The following is a 15,000-nucleotide window of genomic DNA, read 5'->3' on the forward strand; positions in this document are numbered from 1 at the left end:
TACCGACTATAATTTTAATCTCCGAAAAAAAATACGATTTTTAAAAATATTTTAAAGGCAGGTCCGCCTTAGCTATTAGATAAAACAATCGAAAGGCGATAATCAACGTGCCGCTAATTAATCAATGGCTGAGTTTATGCAAATTTTGGGGGTCAAAAGCAGATCGTCCTTTAAAAGGTCACGAGTGAATGAAACTGAAGTTAACAAAAACCCTGTCGGGTCAGACTTTGTTTGCGTTGAATGTGTCGTCGGTCCATTTGTTTGCGTACTTCGTCATCAATAAATTGATACTAGAGATCGCTTTATAATACGTCATCGATCCATTTTGTTAGCGTACTTCGTCATCAATAAATGGATACATACTTAGAGATCGCTTTAGATTGGGTCCGTATTTTTAAAAGAACAACAGGGGAATGTAAAGGGTGCATTTATTCTAATGGGTTTTATTTCCTGACCGAGACAGCAACAGCAGCAGAAAAATGATGATGATGATGATGATGATGATGATGATGATGATGATGATGATGATGATGATGATGATGATGATGATGATGATGATGATGATGATGATGATGATGAGGAAGAAGAAGAAGAAGAAGAAGAAGAAGAAGAAGAAGAAGAAGAAGAAGAAGAAGAAGAAGAAGAAGAAGAAGAAGAAGAAGAAGAAGAAGAAGAAGAAGAAGAAGAAGAAGAAGAAGAAGAAGAAGAAGAAGAAGAAGAAGAAGAAGAAGAAGAAGAAGAAGAAGAAGAAGAAGAAGAAGAAGAAGAAGAAGAAGAAGAAGAAGGAGGAGGCGGAGGAGGAGGAGGGGGGAGAGAAAGAATAAGAAGAAAAAGAGTAATTGACATATTATAAAGGTAATATTACAGTTATCTGCCTTTGGCTGGCAAAAGAAAAAAAAACAAAAACAAAAAAAAAAAAAAAAACAAACAAAACAAAACAAACATCCATAAACGGCAGCCTGATGTAAACAACCTATTGTAATATTTTATGAACTAACCATCTGTGCTTGACGATAAAAATATTCCATTGGCTGTTCGAACAATGTTGATCTCCAACCCTATTTATTTATTTTCTAATAATAGATTTCTCTTCTTTAAAAAAATAGTTTCTATCTTCATTTCTTTTTCATTTTCCCTTGTGTTTCTTATTTTTGTTTTAATTTGATTTTGTTTTATTTTTTCAATTTGATTTTTTAATGTAATTCTTTTTCTTGCTTTATCTATAATTTTAATTTTTTTTGAATTATTATCATTGATATTATTTTTATTATTATTATTGTTATTATCATCATCATCATCATCATCATCATCATCATCATTATTATTATTATTTATTATTATTATTATTATTATTATTATTATTATTATTATTATTATTATTATTATTATTATTATTATTATTATTATTATTATTATTATTATTTATTATTATTATTTATTATTATTATTATTATTATTATTATTATTTATTATTATTATCATCATCATCATCACTATTATTAGTTATTATTATTATATTTTGTTGTTGCTATCCTGCAATATCAGAGGGAGGGAAGGGGGGGGGGATGACCAAGTGAATAAGTTGAAGAACAATGTTCATAAGATGGATTATCTACTCTAAGGGATGCCTCCATTACACAAAGGCCAAAACATTCTGAAGCCGCTCTTTTACTTCTCATGTACTTTATTTCTTTTTTTTTTTTTATTATTATCCTTTTTTTTTTCTTCTTTTCTTCTCTCCATTAACTAAAATGGATTTGGCATTTCATTCTCCAATCTGTTAACTCAAGCCTTGACTGACTAAAATAAATAAGCGACATTAACAGTGACAGCGACAGGCGGCCATCGCCATCACCACCATCGTCGTCTCACCTTCCAACCTTTCACGAACAACAACGTATATTCTATTTAAATGCAATGCGCTGTTATCTTTATAATGAACTATCGATTTCGCAGCCAGCGACTAAAAACCCGAAGCAATTAACAACCAATGACATTCTTTAACATTTAAGTACACAATCCACTCCGGATAATCGCAACACCTTGGGATCATAAAAAAAAACTTGCGATTAACCGAAGTTTTTCAATTAACCGAAGTTGATGTTTCCGTTCCACTATTGCAACAGTTCTCACAAATTGATTTGGTAAACTCAAACCAGTTGTTGTAAACAGTGGACTGTAGTTATTTATCTATGATTTGTATAATTATCATAATCCACATACAAATTCATAAAAAAAAAAAACAAACTATGATGCCTCCTTGCTCACTGAGATGCCATCAATACAAATACTTTCTCTGCAGAAATCAATATAGAAGGCCTGACTGCCTTGGGGAGGCGGGGGTGAGTTCCGATAGCTCAACAGGTGAAGCACCCGGTCGGAGGGGGGGGGGGGGGTCCCGATAGCTCAACTGGTAGAGCACTCACTCATCAGTGACAGTGACAGCGACAGGCCATCACCACCACCATCGTCTCACCTTCCATCCAACCTTTCACGACAACGAGCAACGTGTATTATTTAAATGCAGTGAGTTATCTTTATAATGAAATATCGATGGCTATGCAATTAACAAACCATTGACATTCTTTGTAACATTTAGTAGTTATTTATCTATGATCTGTACAATTATCATATTCCACATACAAATTCATTAAAAAAAACACCCTATGATGGCTCCTTGCTCACTGAGATGGCATCGACACAAATACTTTCCCTGCAGAAATCAATATAGAAGGCCTGACTTCCTTTGGGATGGGGGGGGGGGGGGGTCCCGGTAACTCAACAGGTAGAGCACTCGGGGACGGGGGGGGGTTCCGATAGATCAAAAGGTGAAGCACTCGGTTGGGGCGGGGGAATCCCGATGGCTCAACTGGTAGAGCACTCACTTAACAGTGACAGTGACAGCGACAGGCCATCACCACCACCACCACCACCGTCTCACCTTCCAACCTGATACATAGCTCAACTGGTAGAGCACTCGGGTTTCTAGCAAAGGAACAGGTTTCGATCCTGTGTTGAGTCGGAAGTTGTTTCTGGTCTCCCTTTCATTTCAACCCAACAGTTAACGGGTAGGTGGGTCTATCTATTACTGTAAAATTTGACGGAAAGTACAAGCGTCCTACCTGGAAGACAGTAAGTGATTTTTAACTATCGGTTTATCACATCGGCTCAGCGTCCGGGCTAAATTAAAAAAAAGGGGGAAAATGAGACAATGATGATGATGAGGATGACTATGATGATGATGATGATAATAACAATAAAATTAAAATGATAACAATAATAATAATAACAACAACAACAATAATAATAATAACAATAATAATAATAATAATAATAATAATATAATAATAAATAAATAATAATAATAATAATAATAATAATAATAATAATAATATAATAATAATAATAATTGAAAATGCGATATGGATATTTTAAAAATAGAGAGAAGAATTAAATCTTAAAAAATAACCAATGACAAAGAAGCAAATAAACAAATTATTATTAACACAAATTTATACGATTTTGTTTGTTGCTTTAGGTCTCTTCCAACACAATTGAGGTTATATGAGAGACGCTGAAACAAAAAAACATGCAATCTAACAAAAATAGTACAAATGTAAATCAAAATCATAACCTAAAGATATCATAAGCTAAATTATAAATAACCATGAACAAACAGGCAGAAGATTTACAGAAAAAAAAAATATCCCCTGTCAAAAATACAATCACAAACCAAAGAAGCAGGATAGGCTAGTAAAGAGAAGAAGAAACGACATCACTATCGGATCGTACACCCATGCGAACATCATAGGTATATGATTCAAGGGTGATGCTCCCATCCAACCACCCGCCAAATTTATACGAAAAGCAACCAAAAAAAAAAAAAATTTATACGAAAAGCAACAAAAAATATCAAAAGTCAAACAAAATGTATCCATGATTGATAAACAAAACATGTTTGTTGAGTTGTGCGTACCTTGAAAGGTGTTGACGACGAATCCATAGCCTGCTGCATCCAGCCACGCGGCCTCCACTTCTCCTTCTGAAACACAAACAATACAGTTCAGTGAGCATTACTCACAAACGCGGATGGCAAAAAACAATAACAAAGGCCTGTGTGACGTCATCTTCGTTCTATCAATAGATAGAACGAAGATGACATCACTATGGTGTTTGTTATTGTTTTTTTGCCATCCGCATTTATGAGTAATTCTTACTAAACTGTATGAACCAGACTATAAAAGTTCGTGGTTACACACAGTTTTGTGTGTTGGTCGGTTATACTTCCGGATTGTAATGTTATGAGCTTCTAAGCCAAGCGCATACTAATACTATCTATAGATAGTATGCGATTGGCTAAGAAGCTCACAACATTGCCATCCAGAAATAAAACGGACCAACACACAAAACTATCTATGTGTAACTTTAAACACTTATAGTTTGGTTCATACAGTTTACGTGGAGGAGAAGCCGTCACCAAGATTTGAGCGTCTCCAATCTTACCTGGAGTGAGGCAAAGGTCTGTGCCAAGGACAGAAGACGATGGAAGAGTGCTGTTGAGGCTCTATGCTCCGGCAGGAGCCAAGAGACATACGTCAAGTAAGTCAAGTAATACAGTTTAGTGAGAATTACTCATAAACGCGGATGGCAAAAATCAAAAACAAAGACCCGATTGACGTCAACTTCATTCTATCTATATAATGAACGAAGTTGACGTCACTCAGCTCTTTGTTATCATTTTTAGTCAGCCTGATAATGATAAGTTCTCACTAAATTATAAATCAAATCAGACGATAGATAGTATGCTCTTGGCTAAGAAGCTCACAACATTGCCATCCGAAAGAATAAGAGACCAACACACAAAACGATGTGTAACCATGAACTTTTATAGTCCGGATAATATATTATAGTTCAGTGAGAATTATTCATAAACGCGGATGGCAAAAAAACAATAACAAAGACCTGAGTGACGTCAACTTCGATCTATCTTGATAGTACGAAGTTGACGTCACTCCCGTTTGTTTTGTTTTTTGCCATCCGCGTTTATGAGTAATTCTCACTAAACTGTATTAACCAGACTATAAACGTTCAATGTCACATAAAACAATTTCCACTAAATTATATGTTCTCGATGCTCTTTATAGGGGGCCCAAGCCAACAGCAACATGATGGGCAATACATGACGCCAGTAAGGTGCTAAAATATAACAATTCATTTCCGATAGAGACAACACTTAGACTTTTACCCACGAGGCGCTCATCTTACACCCGAGTATGACAGGAAAACGTGAATAGAGATCAGATCTCTTTTCCAACTGGACTTTGCGCCGCCCTAATGGGGTACAAACATGCAACTCACAAGCCAAGAGTCACAACGCCAGGAAATACTGGGTTTCCTCAAATCGCCTCTTAACTGGACAGGGCAGAACTACATCAAATATGTGCATATGGAATCTTGGGAACAGTGATATCTGCCGGAAATGTCAGGCAGCCCCAGAGACCAGCAATCACATGGCCCTCCACTGTCCAGTAACTAAACTTGAAGGTGGCTATGAAACAGTTCTTAGGGCGGAGGAAGACTTTCGAAGCTGGATTGACGAAATGAATTTGGAGGTTTAGCCATACGCTACTACTACTACTACTTCTACCTACTAGACCTCGTGAAACCAAAACTAAAGGAGCCTAAATGAGCCAATAACATGGAGAGAAAGATAAAGTGAGTCAATGTGACTCATATATATATAAGGGAACAACACAAAACAAGCAACGTTTCGGCCCTTGGCCTTCGTCAGTAGACAAACCCCATTTATCCCCGCCTTCCTTCGCTTGCGACTCTTCTTGCCTCCACATCCAACACCCTCTCCATAATATATTCACATTGTTTCCGCAATTGACAAAATGTGATATTTTGTAACCTTACATATTTGTGTTGTTTTTTGTTTTTTTTTTGTCTCCTGACGAAGGCCAAGGGACGAAACGTTGTTTGTTTTGTATTGTTCCCTTATACATGAGTCACATTTACTCACTTTATCTTTCTCTCCATAGACCTCATGAGCCGCACACGACATTCATATAATGATATAGGAAGGAATATTATTTTATGCGACTACATATTATTGTGATGACGCTGTGGCTTCTGAAACAATTGGTGACAAATATGATCCAGACTTTAAAAATAGAAAAAAAAAGATGAACCAAAAAAAAAAAAAAAAATGTTGACGGTATTTATGAAGATGAGGGAAGTAATTATAATGATGATGATGATGATGGTTATATTGACGATGGTGGTGGTGATGATGACAAGGACGATGCTGCTGCTGCTGCTGCTGCTGCTGATGATGATGATGATGATGATGATGATGGTGGTGGTGATGATGACAAGGACGCTGCTGCTGCTGATGATGATGGTGGTTGTGGTGGTGATGATGATGATGATGATGATGATGATGATGATGATGATGATGATGATGATGATTTTCGTAATAATGATGATGTTGACGATGACGGCGACGTAATGAATAATAATGATGATAAAGATAAAGGTTATCAAATTATGCAGCATACCATCCGGTGTCTTAGACAGCTCGTCATCATCGCTGTGATCCGACGTCGCCGTCTGCTCAATGGTTTTAAACTCATTCCAGTAATCTTCCAACTCCTTACTGGGCGCCGCCATCTATGAAGATTACCGGAAGTCGTTAGTTAGAAGTCTGGAGTAAAATATCCGAAATCCGAAACGAAAACTTAAAACAAATTGTCTTATTTATTAACTTAATTCATTCACTATTTTTTCCCCTTCTGAATGTTTGTAAGCACTTGTAACTTTCCAATGGACAGACTGCTGAGTTGTGTCGATGAAGGATGATCTTTCCAGAAGGGCCCTAACACTACCTGTGCAGATGCATCATGTTATATCATATTATAATAGTAATAGTAATAATTCCTGGTATAGATAGTATGCGCTTGGCTAAGAAGCTCACAGCATCGCCAACCGGAAGTATAACAGACCAACACATAAAACTATGTGTAAACTTGAAAGTTTATAGTCTGGTTAATACAGTTTATAGAGAATTACCCATAAACACGGATGGCAAAAATCAATAGCAAAGACCTGAATGACGTCAACGTCATTCTATCTATAGATAAGGGAAACGATCAACAATGAGATAAACTTAAAACACAAGCTGGCGAAATTGGCCGAGACATCTCAGTCAGTCTGCTCTGCAATAAGGGATACGAAAGGTATAAAAGTTGAGGTAAGAAAGCAAGCTATACACGTAGAAAGTAGAAAATGAGAAGAGGAGAAGGGGGGGGGGGGGGTGCTGTTTTTTGTGTGTGTGCAAAGTTTGACTGACTATTGGCCCTTGTGAACGAAGTAGTATTATAGTTATAATATTATGTGTCTTACAGCTAGGAGGATTGTTTTTGTTTTTTTTTGTTTTTGAGGATTTTACGGCGCTTGCAACACATTAAGGTCATATCATCGCCAGTAAAAAGGGAAAAAATGGGATAGTAAAAAGTTCTAGAATTACAATAAAAGCATCCAAGAAAAGGGAAGACAAAGGGGAATTGGTTCAAAAGGGAACAGATGTAGATTCTAAGAGCACACTATCAGTGTACTTAAATTGAGATCACCTAAAAGTCTCATCCAGACACAAGCACAGGTCCCCACTAAGAGGAATACACTCAAATGTTTACAAATCAAAATACATAAATAAAACATAATAGAGTGCATAACAGAGAGACGATTTATAAGAGAAAAAATATCATCTCCCAAAACTAACTATACATTTGATTGTTTCCCTCCCAGCCAAGGTATCCGGCCGGGGCCAGGACAAAACCAAGTAATCTCATTCCAAGACAAAGACAGAGAGCATGTTGGAAAACAGACATAGGGAAATAGAAGACATAGTTTGTACCTCTCTGCCCGCTATGGGAGGTCAGGATCCCCACCCAGACAGCTAGGAGGAATTGATGGGATTATAATTATACACTAAGGATCTCAAAACCAACTTCTATCTCTTAGGCTATTTCCTGCAGTCTGGGTTTCTAGCTGGTGGTCGGTGGCCAATATTGTTGGCTAAGGAGTATGGCTTTTGAAGTTGAAAGAATATGATGATAATGATGACGATGATAACAACGATATTATTAATGACGATGCTGCCGGTGGTAGTGCTGGTGCTGATAATCGTTCTGACGACTGTGCGTGGTAAATCCCTTCGTGTTTCATATGTCACTTGTTCGTGTTTCATGTGTCACAAGTTCGTGTTTCATTTGTCACTGTATGTGTTTCATATTATGTCACTGTTGTTAGATCTGGCGGAGAAAAAAAGGAACAATTGGAAGTTGATACACTGATTTTAAAAACGAGAAATCTATTTTTTTTTTAAATAAAACAACAAAATAAAAACAACCAAACACCCCCCCCCCCCCCCCCCCCACACACACCAAAAAAAACCAACAAAAAACAAAACAAAACAAACACACACACACACACACACACACACGCACACACAGCAAAACAAAACAACAAACCAGTAAGCAAAGCAACGGCAAAACGAAGCTGAAAAATTATAATTTGGAATTTTGAATGAAATATAAAGTCAATGTCGCGACAATAAGGAGAGAAATGATAGCCTTGTCAAAATTTGTATAGAAGTTGAAATTCTTGCGTGGTAAAAACTTGATGAAAAATAACCCCAGATGTTTAACTATCAAATCTCAATTAACTAGGTACGATCGCTTCACTTCACTTGATAGAGCAGTGAATTCGGCTCACAATCAAAGGAGGAGGAGGAGGAGGAGGAGGAGGAGGAGGAGGAGAGGAGGAGGAGGAGGAGAGAGGAGGAGGAGAAGAGAGAGAAGAAGAGAGAGAAGAAGGAAGAAGAGAGTAAGAAGAAGAAGAAGAAGAAAAGAAGGAAGAAGAAAAGAAGAAGAAAAGAAGAAGAAGAAGAAGAGAAGAAGAAGAAGAAGAAGAAGAAGAAAAGAAGAAGAAGAAGAAGAAGAAGAAGAAGAAGAAGAAGAAGAAGAAGAGAAGAAGAGAAAGAAGAAGAAGAGAAGAAGAAGAAGAAGAAGAAGAGAGAAGAAGAAGAAGAAGAAGAAGAAGAGAAGAAGAAGAAGAAAGAAGAAGAAGAAGAAGAAGAAGAAGAAGAAGAAGAAGAAGAGAGAAAGAAGAAGAAGAAGAAGAAGAAGAGAAGAAGAAAGAAGAAGAAGAAGAAGAAGAAAGAAGAAGAAGAAGAAGAAGAAGAAGAAAAGAAGAAGAAGAAGAAGAAGAAGAAGAAGAAGAGAAGAAGAAAGAAGAAGAAGAAAGAAGAAGAAGAAGAAGAAGAGAAGAAGAAGAAGAAGAAGAAAAGAAAGAAGAGAAAGAAAGAAGAAAGAAGAAGAAGAAGAAGAAGAAGAAGAAGAAGAGAAGAAGAGAAGAAGAAGAGAAGAAGAAGAAGAAGAAGAAAGAAGAGAAGAAGAGAAGAAGAAGAAGAAGAAGAGAGAGAAGAAGAAGAAGAAGGAAAAGAAGAAGAAGAAGAAGAAGAAGAAGAAGAAGAAGAAAGAAGAAGAAGAAGAAGAGAAGAAGAAGAAGAAGAAGAGAAGAAGAAGAAGAAGGAAAGAAGAAGAAGAAGAAGAAAAAGAGAAGAAAAGAAGAAGAAAGAAGAAAAGAAGAAAAAAGAAGAAGAAGAAGAAGAAGAAGAAGAAGAAGAAGAAGAAGAAGAAGAAGAAGAAGAAGAAGAAGAAGAAGAAGAAGAATGTCATAGTTAGCGCACACTGAATTCATAATAGACCTTAATCTGAGTCTGAGTGTCTGGAACTGTCAGGAAATTAATCTTCCCCCCCCCCCCCCCACCCCTGCCTCCTCCACCACTCTTCCCCTGTTTTTGTCTGTCTGCCCGTCTCTCCCCCCCCCCCCTCTCTCTCTCTCTCTTTATCTATCTCTCTCTAACACACACACATTCACACAAACTGGGGTCCACGCACAGACACAAACACACACACGCACGCACGCGGACACACACACACACACACACACACAGGAGAAAAAAAACCCAACAAAACACACAAACTCTGCAATGAATAAGAAGGTACATATATCGAATGAACAACAACAATAACAACAAAAAATTAAAACAACAACAAACCACCCAACAAAAACTAGAACAAACTGAGACACATTGCGATGCTTAGGCAATTAGCACAATTAATTCTTACTAAACTCGGTATAGACAAACGAACTTTTTAACAATATTAAACTTGATGTATGAAAAATGGCATAGCTATAATATGTGACACGTCGTCTCAAAATAGTAATATGTCTTAGTGAATAGGTTGTTGAAATAATTGGATTCAAGTCTGGTGTCACGTCGCCCAGCAACGGCGGCCATCGTGGTTCTAATAAAAGAAGATCGGTACTTTTTATTCTTCATGCTGGCTAGAACTTTTCATATGTCTTGTGATTAGAATGTGTAAAAGTCAAAACATGATCAGATTTATAATGTTTTATTTCCTCGGGATATGCTTTTATGCTCGTCGGAGAAATATTTCATTAGGGCGCCCGTCATTGTTCCGATAGTTTAGAGCCAGTTACTAAGTTACCATGCGTCATTACGAGGGAAGTGACGTTACGACTGTTGAACCGTATTATTCTAAAGTCAAAATAAATGACGAGGCATTTGACATGATTGTAGCTTCAGTCACTTTGAGAGAATACGTGTATCCGTTATCGTCAAATAAGTGTTGCTGTTGGGCGGCTAGGGGGACCCCTTGACAAGATGAGGGTCATTTTAATCGATCGATATTGGGAAGGAAGAGTTCTCTGACCAAAATTCAAATACGTCTTGTTTTTTGTTTTTGTTTGTTTTTTGTATTTTTTTTCTTTTCTTTTGTTTTGTCAGTGTACGAGAGTGTAGTTTGATCTTCAGTACTTGTCAAACAACTAACCTGGCGTAGCACAAACCTACTACATACGTACGTCCGAGTGGCACAGCAATTCATTGGGACGGCTGTCAATGCATTATTCAATTCATCCGCCCACTATTTCCCCAGGTGACATAGAGTGAAGTTGACGTCACTCGGGTCTTTGTTATTGTTTTGTTTTTGCCATCAATCAATCTATCCGTCCACCAAGCCATCGATACATATAATGTGCAATCCGACTTCTTATCAACCCATCTATAAATCCATATATCCGCATAATCCATCCATCCATCCATCGACCTATCAATCAACCCCTTTCATTTACCCATCAATCCAGCAAACAATATATCCATCCATCCATCCATCGACCTATCAATCAACCCCTTTCATTTACCCATCAATCCAGCAAACAATATATCCATCCATCCATCCATCGACCTATCAATCAACCCCTTTCATTTACCCATCAATCCAGCAAACAATATATCCATCCATCCATCCATCCATCCATCGACCTATCAATCAACCCCTTTCATTTACCCATCAATCCAGCAAACAATATATCCATCCATCCATCCACCCATCGACCTATCAATCAACCCCTTTCATTTACCCATCAATCCAGCAAACAATATATCCATCCATCCATCCATTCATCGACCTATCAATCAACCCCTTTCATTTACCCATCAATCCAGCAAACAATATATCCATCCATCCATCCATCCATCCATCCATCTACCTATCAATCAACCCCTTTCATTTACCCATCAACCCAGCAAACAATATATCCATCCATCCATCCATCCATCCATCCATCCATCTACCTATCAATCAACCGCTTTCATTTACCCATCAATCCAACAAACAATATATCCATCCATACATCCATCCATCTACCTATCAATCAACCCCTTTCATTTACCCATCAATCCAGCAAACAATATATCCATCCATCCATCCATCGACCTATCAATCAACCCCTTTCATTTACCCATCAATCCAGCAAACAATATATCCATCCATCCATCCATCCATCCATCCATCGACCTATCAATCAACCCCTTTCATTTACCCATCAATCCAGCAAACAATATATCCATCCATCCATCCATCCATCGACCTATCAATCAACCCCTTTCATTTACCCATCAATCCAGCAAACAATATATCCATCCATCCATCCATCGACCTATCAATCAACCCTTTCATTTACCCATCAATCCAGCAAACAATATATCCATCCATCCATCCATCGACCTATCAATCAACCCCTTTCATTTACCCATCAATCCAGCAAACAATATATCCATCCATCCATCCATCCATCCATCGACCTATCAATCAACCCCTTTCATTTACCCATCAATCCAGCAAACAATATATCCATCCATCCATCGACCTATCAATAAACCCCTTTCATTTACCCATCAATCCAGCAAACAATATATTCATCCATCCATCGACCTATCAATTCATCCATAATCCATACATTCATCTCATCAAGCCATCCATCCTTCATCCAACTATTTATTTATTCACCCAGTTCATCCCTATCCAAAGGGTAACAAACAATTGCTATTGTCCGCTTCACGCTAAAGAAACCGGGATAATTGTGTGTTTTGTTTTTAAGGGTTTTACGGCGCTTGCAACACATTTAGGTTATATCAGCGCCAGTAAAAAGGAAGAAAATGGGATAGGAAAAAGTTCTAGAATTACAATTAAAGCACCCAAGAAAAGGTAAGACATAGGGGAACAAATAGGGATCAGATGTAGATTCCAAGAGCATACCACCAATGTACTTAGTTTGAGATCACCTATAAGTCTCATCCGGACACGAGCACAAAATCCAACAGAGAGGAATACACTCAAATGCTTACATTATACATTAAAAATAACAAACATAATAATACATAACAGAGAGATGATTTACAAGAAAAAAAAATATCATCTCCCAAAACAATAACTATGCATTTGACTGTTTCCCTCCCAGCCAAGACTCCAACCAGGGCCAGGACAAAAGCAAATAACCTCATTCCAAGACAAAGACAGAAAGCATGTTGGAAAACAGATATAAGGGGATAGAAGACACAGTATGGACCTCCCTGCCCGCTATGGGAGGTCAGGATCCCCACCGAGGAACCGGGATAACTCCGGATCCATGGGACTAATGAAACTGAAGGACTACTTTTTTTTTCATCCACAATCGATAATTGATACATCCTTACATCTATCTATCCATACATTCCAGTCACCTGCAAAGACACTCATTCATCTAAACAATTCATCCATTCATCCTTCCATTTATTCATCCAGACCAACAATCCATACATTCCAGTCACCTGCAAAGCCACTCATCCATCTAAACAATTCATCCATTCATCCTTCCATTTATTCATCCAGACCAACAATCCATACATTCCATTCACCCATAAATCCACTCATTCATCTAAACGATTCATCCATTCATCCTTCCATTTATTCATCCAGACCAACAATCCATACATTCCATTCCAGTCACCCACAAAGCCACTCATCCATCTAAACAATTCATCCATTCATCCTTCCATTTATTCATCCAAACCAACAATCCATACATTCCATACACCCTCAAATCCACTCATTCATCTAAACAATTCATCCATTCATCCTTCCATTTATTCATCCAGACCAACAATCCATACATTCCATTCCAGTCACCCACAAATCCACTCATCCATCTAAACAATTCATCCATTCATCCTTCCATTTATTCATCCAGACCAACAATCCATACATTCCATTCCAGTCACCCACAAAGCCACTCATCCATCTAAACAATTAATCCATTCATCCTTCCATTTATTCATCCAGACCAACAATCCATACATTCCATTCACCCTCAAATCCACTCATTCATCTAAACAATTCATCCATTCATCCTTTCATTTATTCATCCAGACCAACAATCCATACATTCCATTCCAGTCACCCACAAAGCCACTCGTCCATCTAAACAATTCATCCATTCATCCTTCCATTTATTCATCCAGACCAACAATCCATACATTCCATTCACCCTCAAATCCACTCATTCATCTAAACAATTCATCCATTCATCCTTCCATTTATTCATCCAGACCAACAATCCATACATTCCATTCCAGTCACCCACAAAGCCACTCATCCATCTAAACAATTCATCCATTCATCCTTCCATTTATTCATCCAGACCAACAATCCATACATTCCATTCACCCTCAAATCCACTCATTCATCTAAACAATTCATCCATTCATCCTTCCATTTATTCATCCAGACCAACAATCCATACATTCCATTCCATTCACCCTCAAATCCACTCATTCATCTAAACAATTCATCCATTCATCCTTCCATTTATTCATCCAGACCAACAATCCATACATTCCATCTATCAACCAACCAATCGACCTATCTATCACTCAGAGGAGTCTTAGAAGACACATACCATCACCCCGCTCTCCCTCTATCCCAGCCCCCCCCCCCCCCCCCACCCCCAATAACAAAGAGATTAGCCCCCGTCAAGATACTGTCAAGTCGTGACTCTCTTGTCTTCGATTTTCATCCCAATAACTCCTGGTCTGTCACACACACACACACACATACACATATACATACACACACACATACACACACACATACATACATACACACACAAATAAAACTCCCAATCTCTTTCTCTCTCTCTATTTCACACACACACACACACAAATATAATTCCCAAACTCTTTCTCATTCTCTCTCTATTTCATACACACACACACACAAATAAAACTCCCAATCTCTCTCTTTCTCACTCTCTTTCACACACACACACACACACACACACGCACGCACACACAAATGCACAACACATGCATAAAGATACGCGCGTGCACACATATTCACACACGGTTCAAATCAGTTCTACCTCTATCTATAAAAGACATACACACAAACACGTGCGCGCGTACACAAAACCACAAACACTCTTTAGCAACCCCCCGCCCCTTTTTCCTTCTCTCTCTCTCAACCCCTCCTCCCCCCCCCCTATATATATATATATAATATATATATATATATATATATATATATATAT

General features: G+C 37.8%; 1 protein-coding gene across 1 annotated transcript in view; it reads right to left on the reverse strand.

The window, feature by feature from the left end:
• The window catches only part of LOC144956425 (rho GTPase-activating protein 18-like), a 68,922-nt gene that overhangs the window by 28,767 nt on the left and 25,155 nt on the right, over positions 1-15,000 (reverse strand). The window contains exons 2-4 of the mRNA XM_078886926.1: positions 8,013-8,315; positions 6,564-6,890; positions 3,977-4,042 (exon numbers count right to left, since the gene is read on the reverse strand). Of these exons, the coding sequence (XP_078743052.1) occupies positions 3,977-4,042; positions 6,564-6,675 (178 nt within the window). The 5' untranslated portion in view covers positions 6,676-6,890; positions 8,013-8,315. The remainder of the gene's footprint in view (positions 1-3,976; positions 4,043-6,563; positions 6,891-8,012; positions 8,316-15,000) is intronic.

This window comes from Berghia stephanieae, chromosome 11 (genome assembly GCF_034508935.2).
Source record: "Berghia stephanieae isolate SIO BIC M18660-M18661 chromosome 11, UCSD_Bste_1.3, whole genome shotgun sequence".
Lineage (NCBI taxonomy): Eukaryota > Metazoa > Mollusca > Gastropoda > Nudibranchia > Aeolidiidae > Berghia > Berghia stephanieae.